The 14117-nt window shown below is 34.9% G+C and overlaps 1 protein-coding gene across 1 annotated transcript; it reads right to left on the bottom strand.

The window, feature by feature from the left end:
• Window positions 1-1534: 1534 nt before the first annotated feature.
• On the bottom strand, window positions 1535-10865 carry LOC121241259 (DNA topoisomerase 6 subunit B). The gene is made up of 19 exons (XM_041138954.1): window positions 10663-10865; window positions 10512-10564; window positions 9874-9971; window positions 9555-9660; window positions 9330-9467; window positions 9123-9174; window positions 8915-8979; window positions 8111-8217; window positions 7814-7916; window positions 7567-7652; window positions 7270-7466; window positions 5709-5824; window positions 5467-5552; window positions 5117-5189; window positions 3586-3677; window positions 3254-3392; window positions 3085-3179; window positions 2813-2987; window positions 1535-1888 (listed from the first exon to the last, which is right to left on the bottom strand). Exons 1-19 carry the CDS (start codon window positions 10754-10756, stop codon window positions 1739-1741), a joined length of 2025 nt encoding a protein of 674 aa, XP_040994888.1. The 5' UTR covers window positions 10757-10865; the 3' UTR covers window positions 1535-1738.
• Between the last annotated feature and the right edge of the window lie 3252 nt (window positions 10866-14117).

Genomic DNA, 14117 nt, shown 5'->3' with positions numbered 1-14117 from the left:
TATGACTAATCCAATGAAAATGCTCTAAGCTATAAATCAACTTTTATTTTTTACTTACAAAAAATTTCTATTTTCAAGTTTATATATAAAGCACACTTAATAAAATATTTATATCACAAAATCTGATTTAAAATATTAATTTTAAATTTTAAATGTTACAAATCAAATATTAGCATTTTATAAGTCATGATGTGGATGCATATATGCTCTACGTATGTACACACCAGTTAGAGAAAATAGAATTAACTCAAAACAAGTGTCGTAATGGTGACTGCCTTCATGCTGTTATGTTATTATGGTAGTACGAAGTTGAATCAAGTCATTTACTCTGTCTTAAAAGTAGTACTACTGCGTCTAGTCACATTTATTGACTCAAAAACATTTCAAGCCTGATTGAAAATGACATAATCTAAGATGAAAAAGAGCATAATTTCTTATTGAAAATATAGCATTGAGCAAAGATCTCTCTTTCAAATTACTGGTAATCATGTAAAAATTTTAAGTCTCTTTTATTTTCAAGAAATATTTCATCTCATCTCATCTCACTTTATCATTATAACTTTTTCAAATCTCCACACAAAATAAAATAAACAATTCAATCTTTTCAAATTTTAAAACAAAAATAATATTAAAAAATATATTCTAACAATATTTTATTCAACTTTTTAACTTTAATCTCATCTCATCTTATCTCATCTCTAAAAACAAACGAGCCCTTAATCACTCCAGTCGGTTTCAATATTGACAGGCTGCTTCAAGTTAGCTTCATGTTTATCCAAGGAGAAATTCGTGATCTTTTGAAGTACACAAAGGAGAAGTATTAAAATCCACAAATTTACAAAACTGAGAATGGAAATTTTCAGATCTATTAATTCTTTTGTTCTTCTTTTCCCCTTATTTATATATATATATATATATATATATATATATATATATATATATGATCCTGATAGATATATATCCATAGAGAGAGAGAGTTAACGACGGAGGGTGGAAGAGAGACCTAGAGAACCAAAAAGGAAAGACAGCGAGAGGGAAAATAAAGAAAGAGACGGCCAGGCGATATAAAATCTAACTCAAACTATTTAATTACTATTTACAGATATTCTAATATATTCTTAGTATCCAAATATTAATCATAGTCTCACAATGTGGGGGACATTTAGCTTTAATTCCTATTTTTAAAATGGAGCTTTAGCCTTGTATAAACGAGGAAAGAACAACAATTTAGATCCAATTAGGTTGACGCAAGACGACCTAGTGTTTCTTAAACATATATATTGAGATTGCCGCATGGCTTTGTCAAGATGCTATCTATGGCAGAAAGGTATTTGCAATCTTTAGAACTGTAACGAGTGACCTTGCCCCCATGGCATTTTACCGATTAAAACCAGGCCTGATTCTGTGTTTTAGTAACAATTCTGTCGGCACCAACATTGTTCACCACAGGCCAGCTCGGCTCTCATCACCAACAGTATCAGAAGAGCTGAATAGATGTTGCGTTCCAAGAATCGATGCAACGTTCTCAACATGAAAAGAATAAAAGCATTCTATCATTTAGGATACTGAAATCACAATTCGCCATACAGAGTTGCATTCCGCTTCGAATATTATATATTTTTTCTTCATTTTTTTTTTTCAATGACTCAATACAAGGTAATTAGCTGATGGGAGAAACATCCAGAAGAAGCTAGAAATGAAAATCTGTCTAATCAAATGCTAAATAATATCTTAAAAGTTACTTGGTGAAAAGTCTAAAAACAAAGATGGGACTATGCAAGTCGATGAACTTCTTTTCAGCCTCTAGTGAGTCTATATATATAGTTTCTCTGGGTTCTTCAGTCACTCCACTCTGTGTAGCATACTCCAATGCCATTTCATAGTCCACCTGCAAATGCAAGTGAAAAGACCACATATGTACTTAAAACATTTTCCCCATCATTCTCCCTGAAAGTAAATAAATACGTGCGTATGTACGTGCAAATTTGCACGTGTATAAACTAGAAATCTTCCAAATAGTACTAGTAACTATATTGCAACAAGGTAGCCATGTGTGTATGCCATGCTCAAGAATGTTGGCCTGTGTTTGTGTCAGAAGGATTTTGATATTAAGGATTTGTAGGAACCAAGGCAGGCCAGTCCCTTGAAGAGACAAACATCTGGTAACATATCAGAAAAAACTTTTGCTAAAGAAGCATGCACACATAATAAAAGCTTGCCAACTCTTTAAGATATCATTACACGGCGTGAATAAAATTCCCTATATGCAAAATAATTTACTTAAGAGTAGAAGCTATGTGAACTAAAAAGTATTTGCTTGTACTCAAGTAACAAAAGTTGTCACATGTACAAGAAACGTCTCAGCCAAAAATTTAATTCACCATGGTCATGAGACCCAAAGTAATCCAAGTGAGAATTTTGAAGATGTCATAACTTGGTCAAATTTAACTACCAAAATATCCTATATATTTATACATAATTACGACATTGGTTCTGTCTAAGGTGCAAGATATATTTCAGATTGGTCAAACATTTCATTGTGAACATCTCTTTCACGAGGTTTGATTCACAAACAAGCATTTATGTTTCCCCTGAAAGACCTAATAAAAAGATGAAAGCAATCCATCTAATTTTCAATTTTAAGTGAAGGATGTTTGTGCTCAACTGGAGGGATACCTTATCTGAAAAAGCTGAATTTTGTACTTGAAGGCCTATAATTTAATAGGTCTCCAAAAGCCAATTTGTATTGTTGAACATTGAGGTTCATCACAAGTTCCTACAATTTCAGGAACCATCCAAGTTGAGATCTCACCTGTTCAACGTGTTGAGCAAGCTTTTCCCTAAGTGTTTCTTTTGTAATTACCCGAGCAGACACTTTGCTTAATACTTCTGCATCCTCATCATCATAACGTTTCTTCTTGGACACATGTGACTGCGCCATTTCTCTCAAAACATCATACACAGCACCTGTAGCATCTGGGATATACCTGCCAATGGATACAAACTTGATTAAATTCATGCAAATGAGACAATAACATCATTTAGTAGACTCATTCACACAGGACAGATGAGCATTGGATTTACTTGCTTAAATTTCGTTTTCTCTCCTGCTGCTCACGTGCCTGCATCCTCTTCACTATTTTGGATTTTAGCTGGATGCAACATTGCTGAATAGCAGACTGGAGGACATGATGCTTGTTAGTTTACTTAATCCTTTTGTGATGGAGTTACACGAAAACTGAAAACTCCTCACCTTGACAGCAGTAGATATCTCAGTTATATCATCTCCAATATACTCTTTCCCAGTGCCTTTAAAGGGGATTTTGGTGCTCACAATGCTCACAAAAACACCGATTTTATCTTGTATGTGGTTGATCTTGTAGCTACCCCAACTGAAAAAGATATTTTAGTGAGATTCTGTTCAAAACTCCCATTCCTTTTCTCATTGCCAGAGGTATTATGACAACAATAATTGACCCCCCCCCCCCCCCAAAAAAAAAAAAAGAAAAAATTATATATATATATATATATAAGAGAAAAGCAAGATAACCAGAGAAACTATTCGATTGCTGGACCATATCTTACTTGATTCTCTTAAGGGCAGTCCTAGTGACAACATCAGCACCTTGCTCAAAAAGAAGCGGAATCCGATTTGCAAATCGGAATATGTTCAAACCCTGCCATTAAAACAGGAAAAATATGCTTCATAAACATTGAATCAATGAGAAAGTGAGCAAAAATATGAACATTGCCATCTAACGAGCTTTCCACTGTGCCCAATTAACGGTTAAGCAACACAGCATGCTCAAGAAAACAAGAGTTGGAATACATATGCCTATACTCAGCTAGTCACATCCAAAAGTTACGGACAATATGTGCAATTGTGCAAATAAATTCTTCTATATTTTACCGATCCTACCACTTAGATTGTTCAGCTGCTAAAAGCAGGTTGACATAACATCACATTCTAGTATTAGAAACTTGCCAAAAGAACCGTATTCCATAAGCTATTCAAACTCCTTGCCAAGGACCCGTGCACCCCTGGGTAATTCATGGGAAAACACCCCAGAATGATGGACCCTACAAATGTTTTGCACCCAAGAGGATTCGAACCAACCCCCTGGGGTTCCATAGGCTATTCTTACTTTGATCATCATATATATTTCTGATTTCATTTTTCAACAAGGTAGATTTTATGAACACGAAATAGTCATGTGTTACTCCAATATACAGGAAAATTACTAGAGATCCACCTAAATAGCAAAATGAAAAGGTGTTAAATAATCTTGAAAAGTATGAATATATATAACAGCACTAATTTGGGCCACAATCTGATGAAATAGGGTGTAAAGAAAGAAAGACTTGAACTCCAGAATTGATTTCTTGCAATTCTTGAATTACAGTCATTTTTCTCTCCAAAGACACCAAAATATGCATGATAGGGTCATCATCCATAGAAGTTCGCATTGATGGCTACCAAACTGTCATTTCCAACATGTTGAGATATCTATCAGATCAGAAGGGATAACCCAATCTATCCCAAAGACTCTAAAAAACAATGCTCCCTAGAAGACTAGCAACCTCATAGTGGAAAAGAAGGTGATCCACAGATTCCGCACTCTTATCAAACATGCAAGACCCAATGATCAATACAACACCCTTTTCTTCCTCACATTGTCCAAGGTAAGAATCTTCCCTAAAGCCGCTGTCCAAGTGAAGAAACCACCTTCTCTACTTACTAATTATTGCAATATAAACTCGACTTATAAGTACAGATGAATACAGTAAAACTGCAATCTGTCACCTGTTCAAGTCTAGATACATGCAACACTAACAATAGAAACCTCTTGTGAACAAGCGCCAAAACATCCACCTATATACAACACCAACCAGTCCCTCATTGTGAAGAAAACAAGTTTTAAGGTAGGAACAATAAGAGAAGAGTGCCTCCTTTTCCACTTTATTTATCAATTAATTTCTGTAATAACTAAGATATTTCATATAGAAGGTCTTTAATAAACCAACATAATGAAGAACAATATCATATCTAACAGCTTTGAAGCTTCTACAACTGATTTGATCGATTAGTTATTTGTCCCCAGTGTATCTCACATACTTGCTTAACATCTTTTCCTCCCACACTGACACCAGCTTCCACAATAAACGGGTGGCCTTCAAAAACTTGAGCACTGTATATTATGGTAAAAGAGAAAAATCACATTTACTAAATAGCAGTATATTAAGTAAAGAAATCAAAATCAATTAGCAGGATAACAATCTATCACTGACAATATACACTCCTTCAAATACATAAAATGTATTACTATACTATATACAAGGAATTTACTATATCCTATGTATCTGGACTAAACCCTTTTAATTTTCAATAAAGTATTTGGTTGCTTATAAAAAAATAGAAGAAACTTAAAAAATAACAGATCTAGAAAACTCAGGTATAAATACAACCTGCCTGAATAAGTTGCTACCATGTCTGGATGCAGCTCCTTTATAATCCCAAGACGAAGATTGTATTCACCTGCAGGACTAAGACACTGAAAACAGGTTCTAAGTAATACGAAAAATGAGAAAAATAATATGTGAAGCCTATGAATATGAAGGATATGTAAAGCAACATAACATATCAGAAACTAAAACGAGACCAAAATCAAATTAACAGAATAGCTGAACGCTACTGATCAAAGGCTTACATCACCACTAGGGTCATCAAACTTAGCTTGACGAAACAACTGATGAATGCGAACTATCTGTTGAGATGTTAGAGACTTGACAGGCATTTTGGGGTTAAACTCTGGGCCCATTTCACCTGAGAAAGATCACCACACAACAAATCAACTTTGGCATCTAACAACGAAAGCAACAATAACAGAGGCAACAAATAATTCAAACTTATTGACAATTAGGCTGAATTATTCAGATTTAGCAACAGCTCCACAGTTTTAACAATCAAAACGAAGCATCAAATGTAGCAAAAATGGTGGTATAAAAAGGAGCAGATTCTGCTAGTATTTGCCGTAGGGTTCTTATACAGCCTGGCCACACATCACTACAACATGCTGTGGTGGACAAGAACTTTAGCTGTCCTCTATTTTTTTCCATTTTTAGCAGAACTCAAAAACCTCAAAAGCTTGGTAACTTTTTTGATCGGTAGCAAAAGGTCAGTAACTATCAAAAAGTAATGCATGGATGAAAAATTAAGAAAAGATATACACATTCTTGTTATCCAAGATGGATAAAAGTCGGTCAACATCTTTGATTCCTCCTAAGAACTCCTAAGAACCAGTAAAACATTTATTTGATAGAATGATATTTCTGATTAGATGCTTAAATGATTCTTATCCAATTCCAGTCTCTATATAAGACCTGACACAAATAGATGTCTAAAGAATTTTAACATTGACCCACTGTCTGCTACCAACCATGTTGGCAGAAGGGGTTTGATCTTTAAGCCACATTACAATATCATCTCTTTTCTTCTTTTTTTTTCCCAGTCAAAATAAGGAACACTCCAAGAGCTTCCTCAGTATATGTTGAAGAAAAAAATCTTAAGAAAGATGGACTTGAATCCTGAGGTGAAGGCAATAAATCAGTATCAGCCAATCACGGGTATCTGTTCATTATAATATGACCTCATAAGGCAGGGGATAAGTAGAGCATATACGTACATAGCTCAATCGATTGTTCTTGCTCCCCTATAATCCAATATTGATATAATTGTTTGAGTTCTGCCATTGTGCCAACTCTCAGTTTCACTAACATACAATTGTACAGAATATGCTAGCCTCTTGAACATAGTTGCTCTGTTCAAAAGATCTCCGCATTCACCATAAAATTTGGACAATATAAACTTCTATTCTAACTGCTTTATAGCAATAAAAGAGAATCTCTTTCTGAGGAGATTTACCAACAGCACCAGTAAGAGGCATAATACAAATAAATTTTATGGCATTCAATCACAGATTGCATGAAATCCAAGAAATTCTGAGGGCACTAGCATGAGCAAAGATGGTTGAAAAGTTTACTGTTTGAAAGAGAGTAAAACAACCCAATATCCTAGCAGATAATCCAAAATCACCAACTCAATTGACATGTATAGCTTTTATAGCTGCTTTATCTGCCACTGGCAGACGAGTAAACCAAAGACCTCCAAAACTTGCTTCATTATCAATGTAAAATAGTAGCATAAAATTACAGCCAGAGCAGCATGTGCTCTTACCAATCGACTAAAAAAACTTAGTTGCTGATCCTCACCAATCAATCGTTCAGCGTATGCTTTAGGTATATTCACAAATTCATGCTGCAGAAACTGCAAAAGGTTCTGTTTTGAAGTTTCCGCAATCAGACGTTTGATTAGTAGCAAATCAACAGACGAGGGATGGTGCTTCGTCTCAAGAGGAACTGGAGGCATTACGTCAGTTCTCCGAGCAAATCTTATGGTAACATTCTTTCTACATGAAAAATGTAACATGCAAGTACAACAGAGAGATTAAGATAATTATGTGCATCTGTACTGGTTCGGGAGAGAGAGAGAGAGAGAGAGAGACTTACTCGGGTGTATCTGATACAAACTTAAAAAGGAACTGGGCATAAGGGGTTATAACAGCCATTTGTCGCATGTAATGCAAGATTTTGGACTGCGCACACCCATAGAAAACTTTTTAGCTAACATAAAAATGCACCCATGAACTTTCTCAATCATTATTGTCAAACATGATAAAATCATATTGCATAAGTTTGGAGTACTCTGGAAGTTCTGAATCTAAGATGATACATTAGAAGTGGGAAAGAAATATACACGGTACGTTGTCCAATTTCCCTCGATGACTACTTGAATTTCGGCTCCATGCCAACGATTCATGTTGTCCCGTTTCTCATGGACATGAATGTGAGGGATATTCCTGAAAAATTACATGAGGCATCTTTATGACTATGAACATGAGTTAAACCACTGACAACATTTTTGTAATGTTTGGAGCTTAAAACAAGTCCCATGACCAAACATACTTACATAGAACTTCAGATAAAACATCATGATGTCACATAGATATTAACTTTGTTAAAGCTTGGTGATCTTTAAAAAGTCAAGTCATACCGTTGAATATCTATATCAAGTCTGCAGAATGAAGTATAATTTTGGCCCCTCATTGATGATGAGATCTCTATAGGAAGTCCAGTACTCATCTTAGACCAAATTAATGCCTGCATAAGCAAATATGAATTGAATTATATCGTGCACTGCTCTAAATTTCAGGGGGACAAGCATACCAACTAGAAGACGCAATTAAGCTTCTCTTTGTGTGGGAATCTAAGCTAGTAGGTTTCCTTCGCACTGTATTTTATGACATTTTAACATATAACATACACCCTGTTACGACGCTGCATAATAGATTGAATTTATAGACGCTGAACGAAAAAAAACATGACAGATCCTTGTTGCGTCTATCACCTATTTTGGCTTGAAAATATGAAATGAGAAGTTATTTAGAGGTAATCTAGCCTCTATCAAACCCAAGGTTTGAAAGGAAAATACTTCATTGATGATTCTTATCCAGCTGTCCCCATGATTAAAATAAAAACAATTAACTTCCTTATTTGCCGTCCATGCAGCCATGTAGTCATTCACCCATAGCACACCCCTAACATCAAGGTGGTTCATTCATACCTTGGGATTCTCTGTTTTTTTTTTTTTTTTCAAAAGTATACCTTGGAACTCCATTTCTATGTAAAATACAGTGCAGTCATTAAATTCCCATGGGACAACTTAATGCACCCTAAAGCTATTGGCAAGTGCAGAAAATAAAGCTGAGATCTGTATTTGGAGAGCAAAGCAGAATAGTTGCATATGGTACAATAGATGAAGAGCCATGCATGTTTGCAAGAAATAGTAAAAAATCACCATCTTTGCACCAAGACCAAACTTTCCACGTGTCTGCTTTAAGCCGTATTTTGTCCCAGATAGAACTGCATGAATAAACACAGTTGCAACTAGGTTCAAGAGGTATAACAAAGTATCAAGTGCTCTTCTATTTAAGAAAACAATTGAAACCCATGCGCATACAAATCTCTGTCAAATGGAAAGTTGAGCCAGCAAGCAAGAATGAAACCTCGTCCAAACATATTTGGGATGTCATCATGTGGCATTCCTCTCCCATTATCCTACAAATAAAATCATTTACAGATGCGATTTTACAGCTTCAGAAACAAGTTTGGAATCAGTCCACTAATCAGACCAATATAATCAGCAAACAAAAGACCACGCAAATTAAGCATTTGCATGGAAGAAGCAAGTCGAGAAGGAAAGTTGGTCACACCTTGCATGTCACCTTGTAAAACGAAGCCTCACCTCGGCCCTTCATACCCTTTGAAACTGGAGGCTCTTTGACTTTCTTCCCAAGGGTAGCATTCTTTGCTTGTGTTTCTTGAGCTCGAGCTTCCTTGGCTAAACGTTTCTGCATGCCAGAAAACAAAAGACAACATGATGAATTTTCTACCAATTTGGGAGAAAAAAAGAAAAGACCAAATACAAGCATACTCACCTCTCGAGCCTTAGCTGTCTCATAGTCATCATATAATTCCTCATCAACTCGTTCCCGATCAACAAGACCAATCATGGAATTAAACTGGCTTTTCCGTATCTCTTCTCTGCAACAGCCAAGTCAATTTCAAGATAACATACTGTAGATTCACACTCATATATTTCTGCTTGAAATGACTCAGCGAAAGCCATACTTCTTAGGCACATCATTTATTAGTGAAATTACATACAACAGTTCTCAGTTATAACAAATATTTCAACTATTATGCATAATTCCCTTTGCTTTGCATGATCATCCGTTCATGAACAAGTACACTTACATCGTTACTTCTACCAAGGGAAGCTCAGATATGGACTCTGCAGAATCAAGTGAGTTCTCAACAAGTTCTCTAACAGTGGTGTAAAGGCATTTTCCAGGCTGAAATCCACAAAATAATAATGATAAACAGAAATAGAAAAAACATAGCAGACGAACGGAAAAGAAAACAAAAACAAGCAAGCGTTACTTCAAACTCGGTGGTTTTCAATAGGGATGGAAATGCCTAATAATTTACGACCTCCATCTGGTCTGCAACCTCTGAATATTAACGTATAACAAACTTAAGGTTTATAAAATGTTAAACAGTATGTTTCCTTCTGGACGAGGTTTGAGTCGATCATAAAGTACATTGATGAGTTTTACTTATCAAAAAAAAGTACATTGATGAGAACCTATAAAAAAATAAAAATAAAAATAAAAAACCGTGAATTGCTAAATTCCGACTCAAATTTCGACACTCAAAATTGGAATTTTCTTTCAAAATTCACCACCAACCAATTCCCAAAAATCAGATTAACACAGAGAACAATTTTTTTCAAATTTGATGATATCGTTAACTAAAAAAATTCGCTTAAAGCTTACTAAAATTAAAATGAAAGGAAAGAATATTAAAAGAAAAAACAAGTGAATGAGACTAACGTTATCAAACCCAGCAATGTTCTTGTTCTCTGCAAAGAACTCAGCAGGAGACTCTGCAAGCGACAAGCAAACCAAATCATCCCAATGGATATGTAGACGGTACATAAATACATATATAGTTTGCATGTGCGAGAGAAAGAGAAATACTGACTCTGCTTGAGAAGGCTTTCCTTAGGTTTCCTGGGGGTCTTGGTTTTGCCTTTCTTAGGCTCCGCTTGGCTCTCGCTGCTACCTCCGGTCTCCATAGAAATGCCGCGAAGAATTTCAACTCTGAAAGCTAGAGGGTTGTCTTTTACCTCGAGGGTTAGGAACGGCCACTTTAACTAAGGTGTGGGCCGTGTGTCCGTACTCAAGGCGGATGATGTGGTTGTGCGGTCCATTTTGACGTTTATTTCTATCCAACGGTCAACATTTCTGTACTGATAAATTTTTTTTTTGTTTTTTTTTTTTTTTGCCTTTTGCTTAATGATAAAAATGTTTCATGTCTTTAACAAGTGGTTGGCTCAATGCTATTACTAATGCTATTCATCATTTATTTCATCATATTTTTTTAATTTTATGATGTGATATTAAATTATTAAAAATTATTTATTATATTTTACTTATAAATTTATCATTTAATATTACTTTAAAAGATGTCAAAAAGATGATAATAAAAAAATAATAAATAGATTTTTTCTTACAAGCTTGTGAAATCATATAATTAAAAAATTATTAGATTTAACATGACATTAAATTATATCATTGTATATATATTTTTTGTAAAATCTGTGTAAATCTAACCCTTCTTTTTCTAGAACTCTCCGTGAACTAGTTCCCTAGACATTTTTCTAGATTAAAGGGAAAATTGCAAATTGAATTTCAAACATGAGAATGAAGGGGTTTGGAGTTATAACATCCAAAGAAAAATCATTTTTAAGATACTTTTGAATCTTTGATGATGAAAAACTAACTCTCGGTTTAGATTGGAAACACATCTCAACTCATCTCTCATCATTATAACTTTTTTAAACTCTTACACAAAATATAATAAATAATTTAACTTTTTTAAATATCAAAATAATAATAATATTAAAAAATAATATTCTAACAATATTTTATTTAACTTATTTAAAATCATCTCAACTCATTTTTTAATCCGAATGGTCGGTCACTCTTCACTTCAAGCTAATGCATGCGTAATATGTCATGATTCATGATCAGGTGCTATAATATGTGTTTTGAATGCTGGCCATGTACCAACTTCATTAGCAGGTTTACATGATGACATCCTTAGCCATTTTTTTTGCATTGCCTTCATAAAAAATACCCTAAAAGAATAGGCAAAAGCATGATGCAAAAAAATCTAAATGAGCATTAATCTACTGGCCGGCAGAGATCAGAAATTGATCACTCTTTCATCCAAAACTCTTTTTTTTTCTTTTTCTTTTTTTGTCGATTTTCAACAAAAGAGGTTCAAACATCATGGGGAAAGTTAGCTTGCTCCAATATAAGAATGTCTCAATTTAAGTAATAAATCGGGAAGAAATCATAGAAGATAAACTATTGGCAAAGATTTCAGAAAAGATCTTATAATTAAAACGCTTCACAAAGACTAATCATGATCATATGATACTTGGGTAATCAATTACTCTCGGGATTATTCAGAACATCTCAATTAGAAAAACTTAGATATAGTAAGACGAAAAGCCATCAACGTTAATAATTAAGCCAAACTTGTTATTGTAGAGTATCATGAATGCTCCGTATGGAATGTCATGGATGTTAAGCACACCTATCTCGTCTAAATGTATAGACAATTGTTATTATTTAATAATAAACTCTACTTTTTTATTTTTAAATAAATGCACAATAATTATATAACTCATAATTATATTTAACATTATTATTATAAAGGAATCCATATTACCAAGTTGCAGATATACAGTCATGCATATCTAGCATGAGTATTGTATATATATATATGCAGCCTCGATTTCATCAATTAATGCACCGAGTCCTAAACTAAATGGCAACCTATATCCATATGTTTCGTCCTCTCGTGGAACAGTGTCATAGGTTGGCAACAATATATTGAATGTACAACCTAATTTAATTTGTTTTCATAAAAGAGTAAGCTGATGGAACATTTGCTGACAAATCCTTAAACAAAGTAGGTAACATTAAGCCAGTACAGTAATTCACAAGTAGAAACCATCAATCGATAGCCTCAGCTGAAGATCTAGTGATCGTAATTAACTTGCTTTTTAAACTTCCATGAAACTATGAATCATTACATATAATATGCAAAATCATTTGATTGATCTGAGCATGTGATCAGCTTGATCGTAATTAACAAAATAACAAAAACTGTTAACATTATGTTTCACACACTTTTGAACCAGACTCTGATAATTCAAGTCTTTAGAAATGGGCCTCCAAAAGATACAAGAGAAGGCAACTAGGAAAGTGCGACCTTGGGACTGGAGAATCTCCAATGCCAAAATTAATAAATTCTCTTAAAATTTTGTAAATAAATAAAAGAATCTAGAGAAAATAGAGATTTTTATTATACATAGGATTTGTTATTTATACCATCAGCCTGAGGGACAAATTGTGTATGCCCCCATGAAGTCTGTGTCCTTCGTACTGTTTCATTTGTCAGAGTTCTTTAATACAACGTGACTCTGCAACGGTGTCATTAATGTGGCGTGTAGCTTGAGTAGTAGTGCCTTTAATGTTTTGTATTTTTTCGATTTCCCTCTCCCAGCTAGTATCCTTGGTGGTCCGTTGATACCCTTCATGTCAAAGGATTGAGAATTCCTCGTACATGACACCCACTGCACGGATGAGTACTCGAAAACTGGACACTACTTGAGGGGGTTTCCAAATTGATGAGTCTCATCTCCTACAGCATGCTCCCTCTTGCAGGTTGCGTTCAGAAGAGCTTACCCATGGGCTGGATTGGAGACTTTATTCATTATGGGCTAAACCTTCAGTTTTAGTTCCCTTACTTGTTATTCTCAGACCCACTGGGTCTGAGAAGGGGGAGGGGAAATCCCCTACTAATTTTCACCAGACAAGTACGATGAGAATTATCATCATTCGAGATTGTCTTGTTGCTAAGGTCGGGATCCTTCTGTTGACGTGTACACGGTGCCGAAGTTTGATGAGTGTAGTCTAAGAAGCGACATAAATGTAAAAAGCAACCTGACACCCCTAACATTAATGAGCTTGAAAAGACACCATCAAAATTATCAAAAGGCAAGCTAACAGCTTGCAAGTCATAACGTCAACTTATCATCTCAAGATGAAGTTTCTAACTCCCCACAGAATGGGAGAAATCAGAGGCGAGAAGGTCTTGGCAAAATAATACTACGTCCAAGAGCTAAAACAAAATGATGGTGGGCTTATATCGGACGGCACCTCTAAGAAATAATAGGTCGTGCGCCTCTTGGAGAGCCCAGGCAGGCCTTCTTTTGCGACTCTTCCTACTGGACTCGAGGGGGGGTGAGAGGGCGCATATCCCATGAAGCAAAGGCAAAACAAATTAAACCTCCCGGCCGAAAGTTTCGTTCCCCTTTATTTTGTAGTATGTTATTTCAAATCTATAAAATTTCTATTATT

The sequence above is a fragment of the Juglans microcarpa x Juglans regia genome, chromosome 7S (genome assembly GCF_004785595.1).
Source record: "Juglans microcarpa x Juglans regia isolate MS1-56 chromosome 7S, Jm3101_v1.0, whole genome shotgun sequence".
Classification (NCBI taxonomy): domain Eukaryota; kingdom Viridiplantae; phylum Streptophyta; class Magnoliopsida; order Fagales; family Juglandaceae; genus Juglans; species Juglans microcarpa x Juglans regia.
The sequence above is the reverse complement of the archived record's forward strand: the minus strand, read 5'-3'. Positions and strand labels throughout refer to the sequence as shown.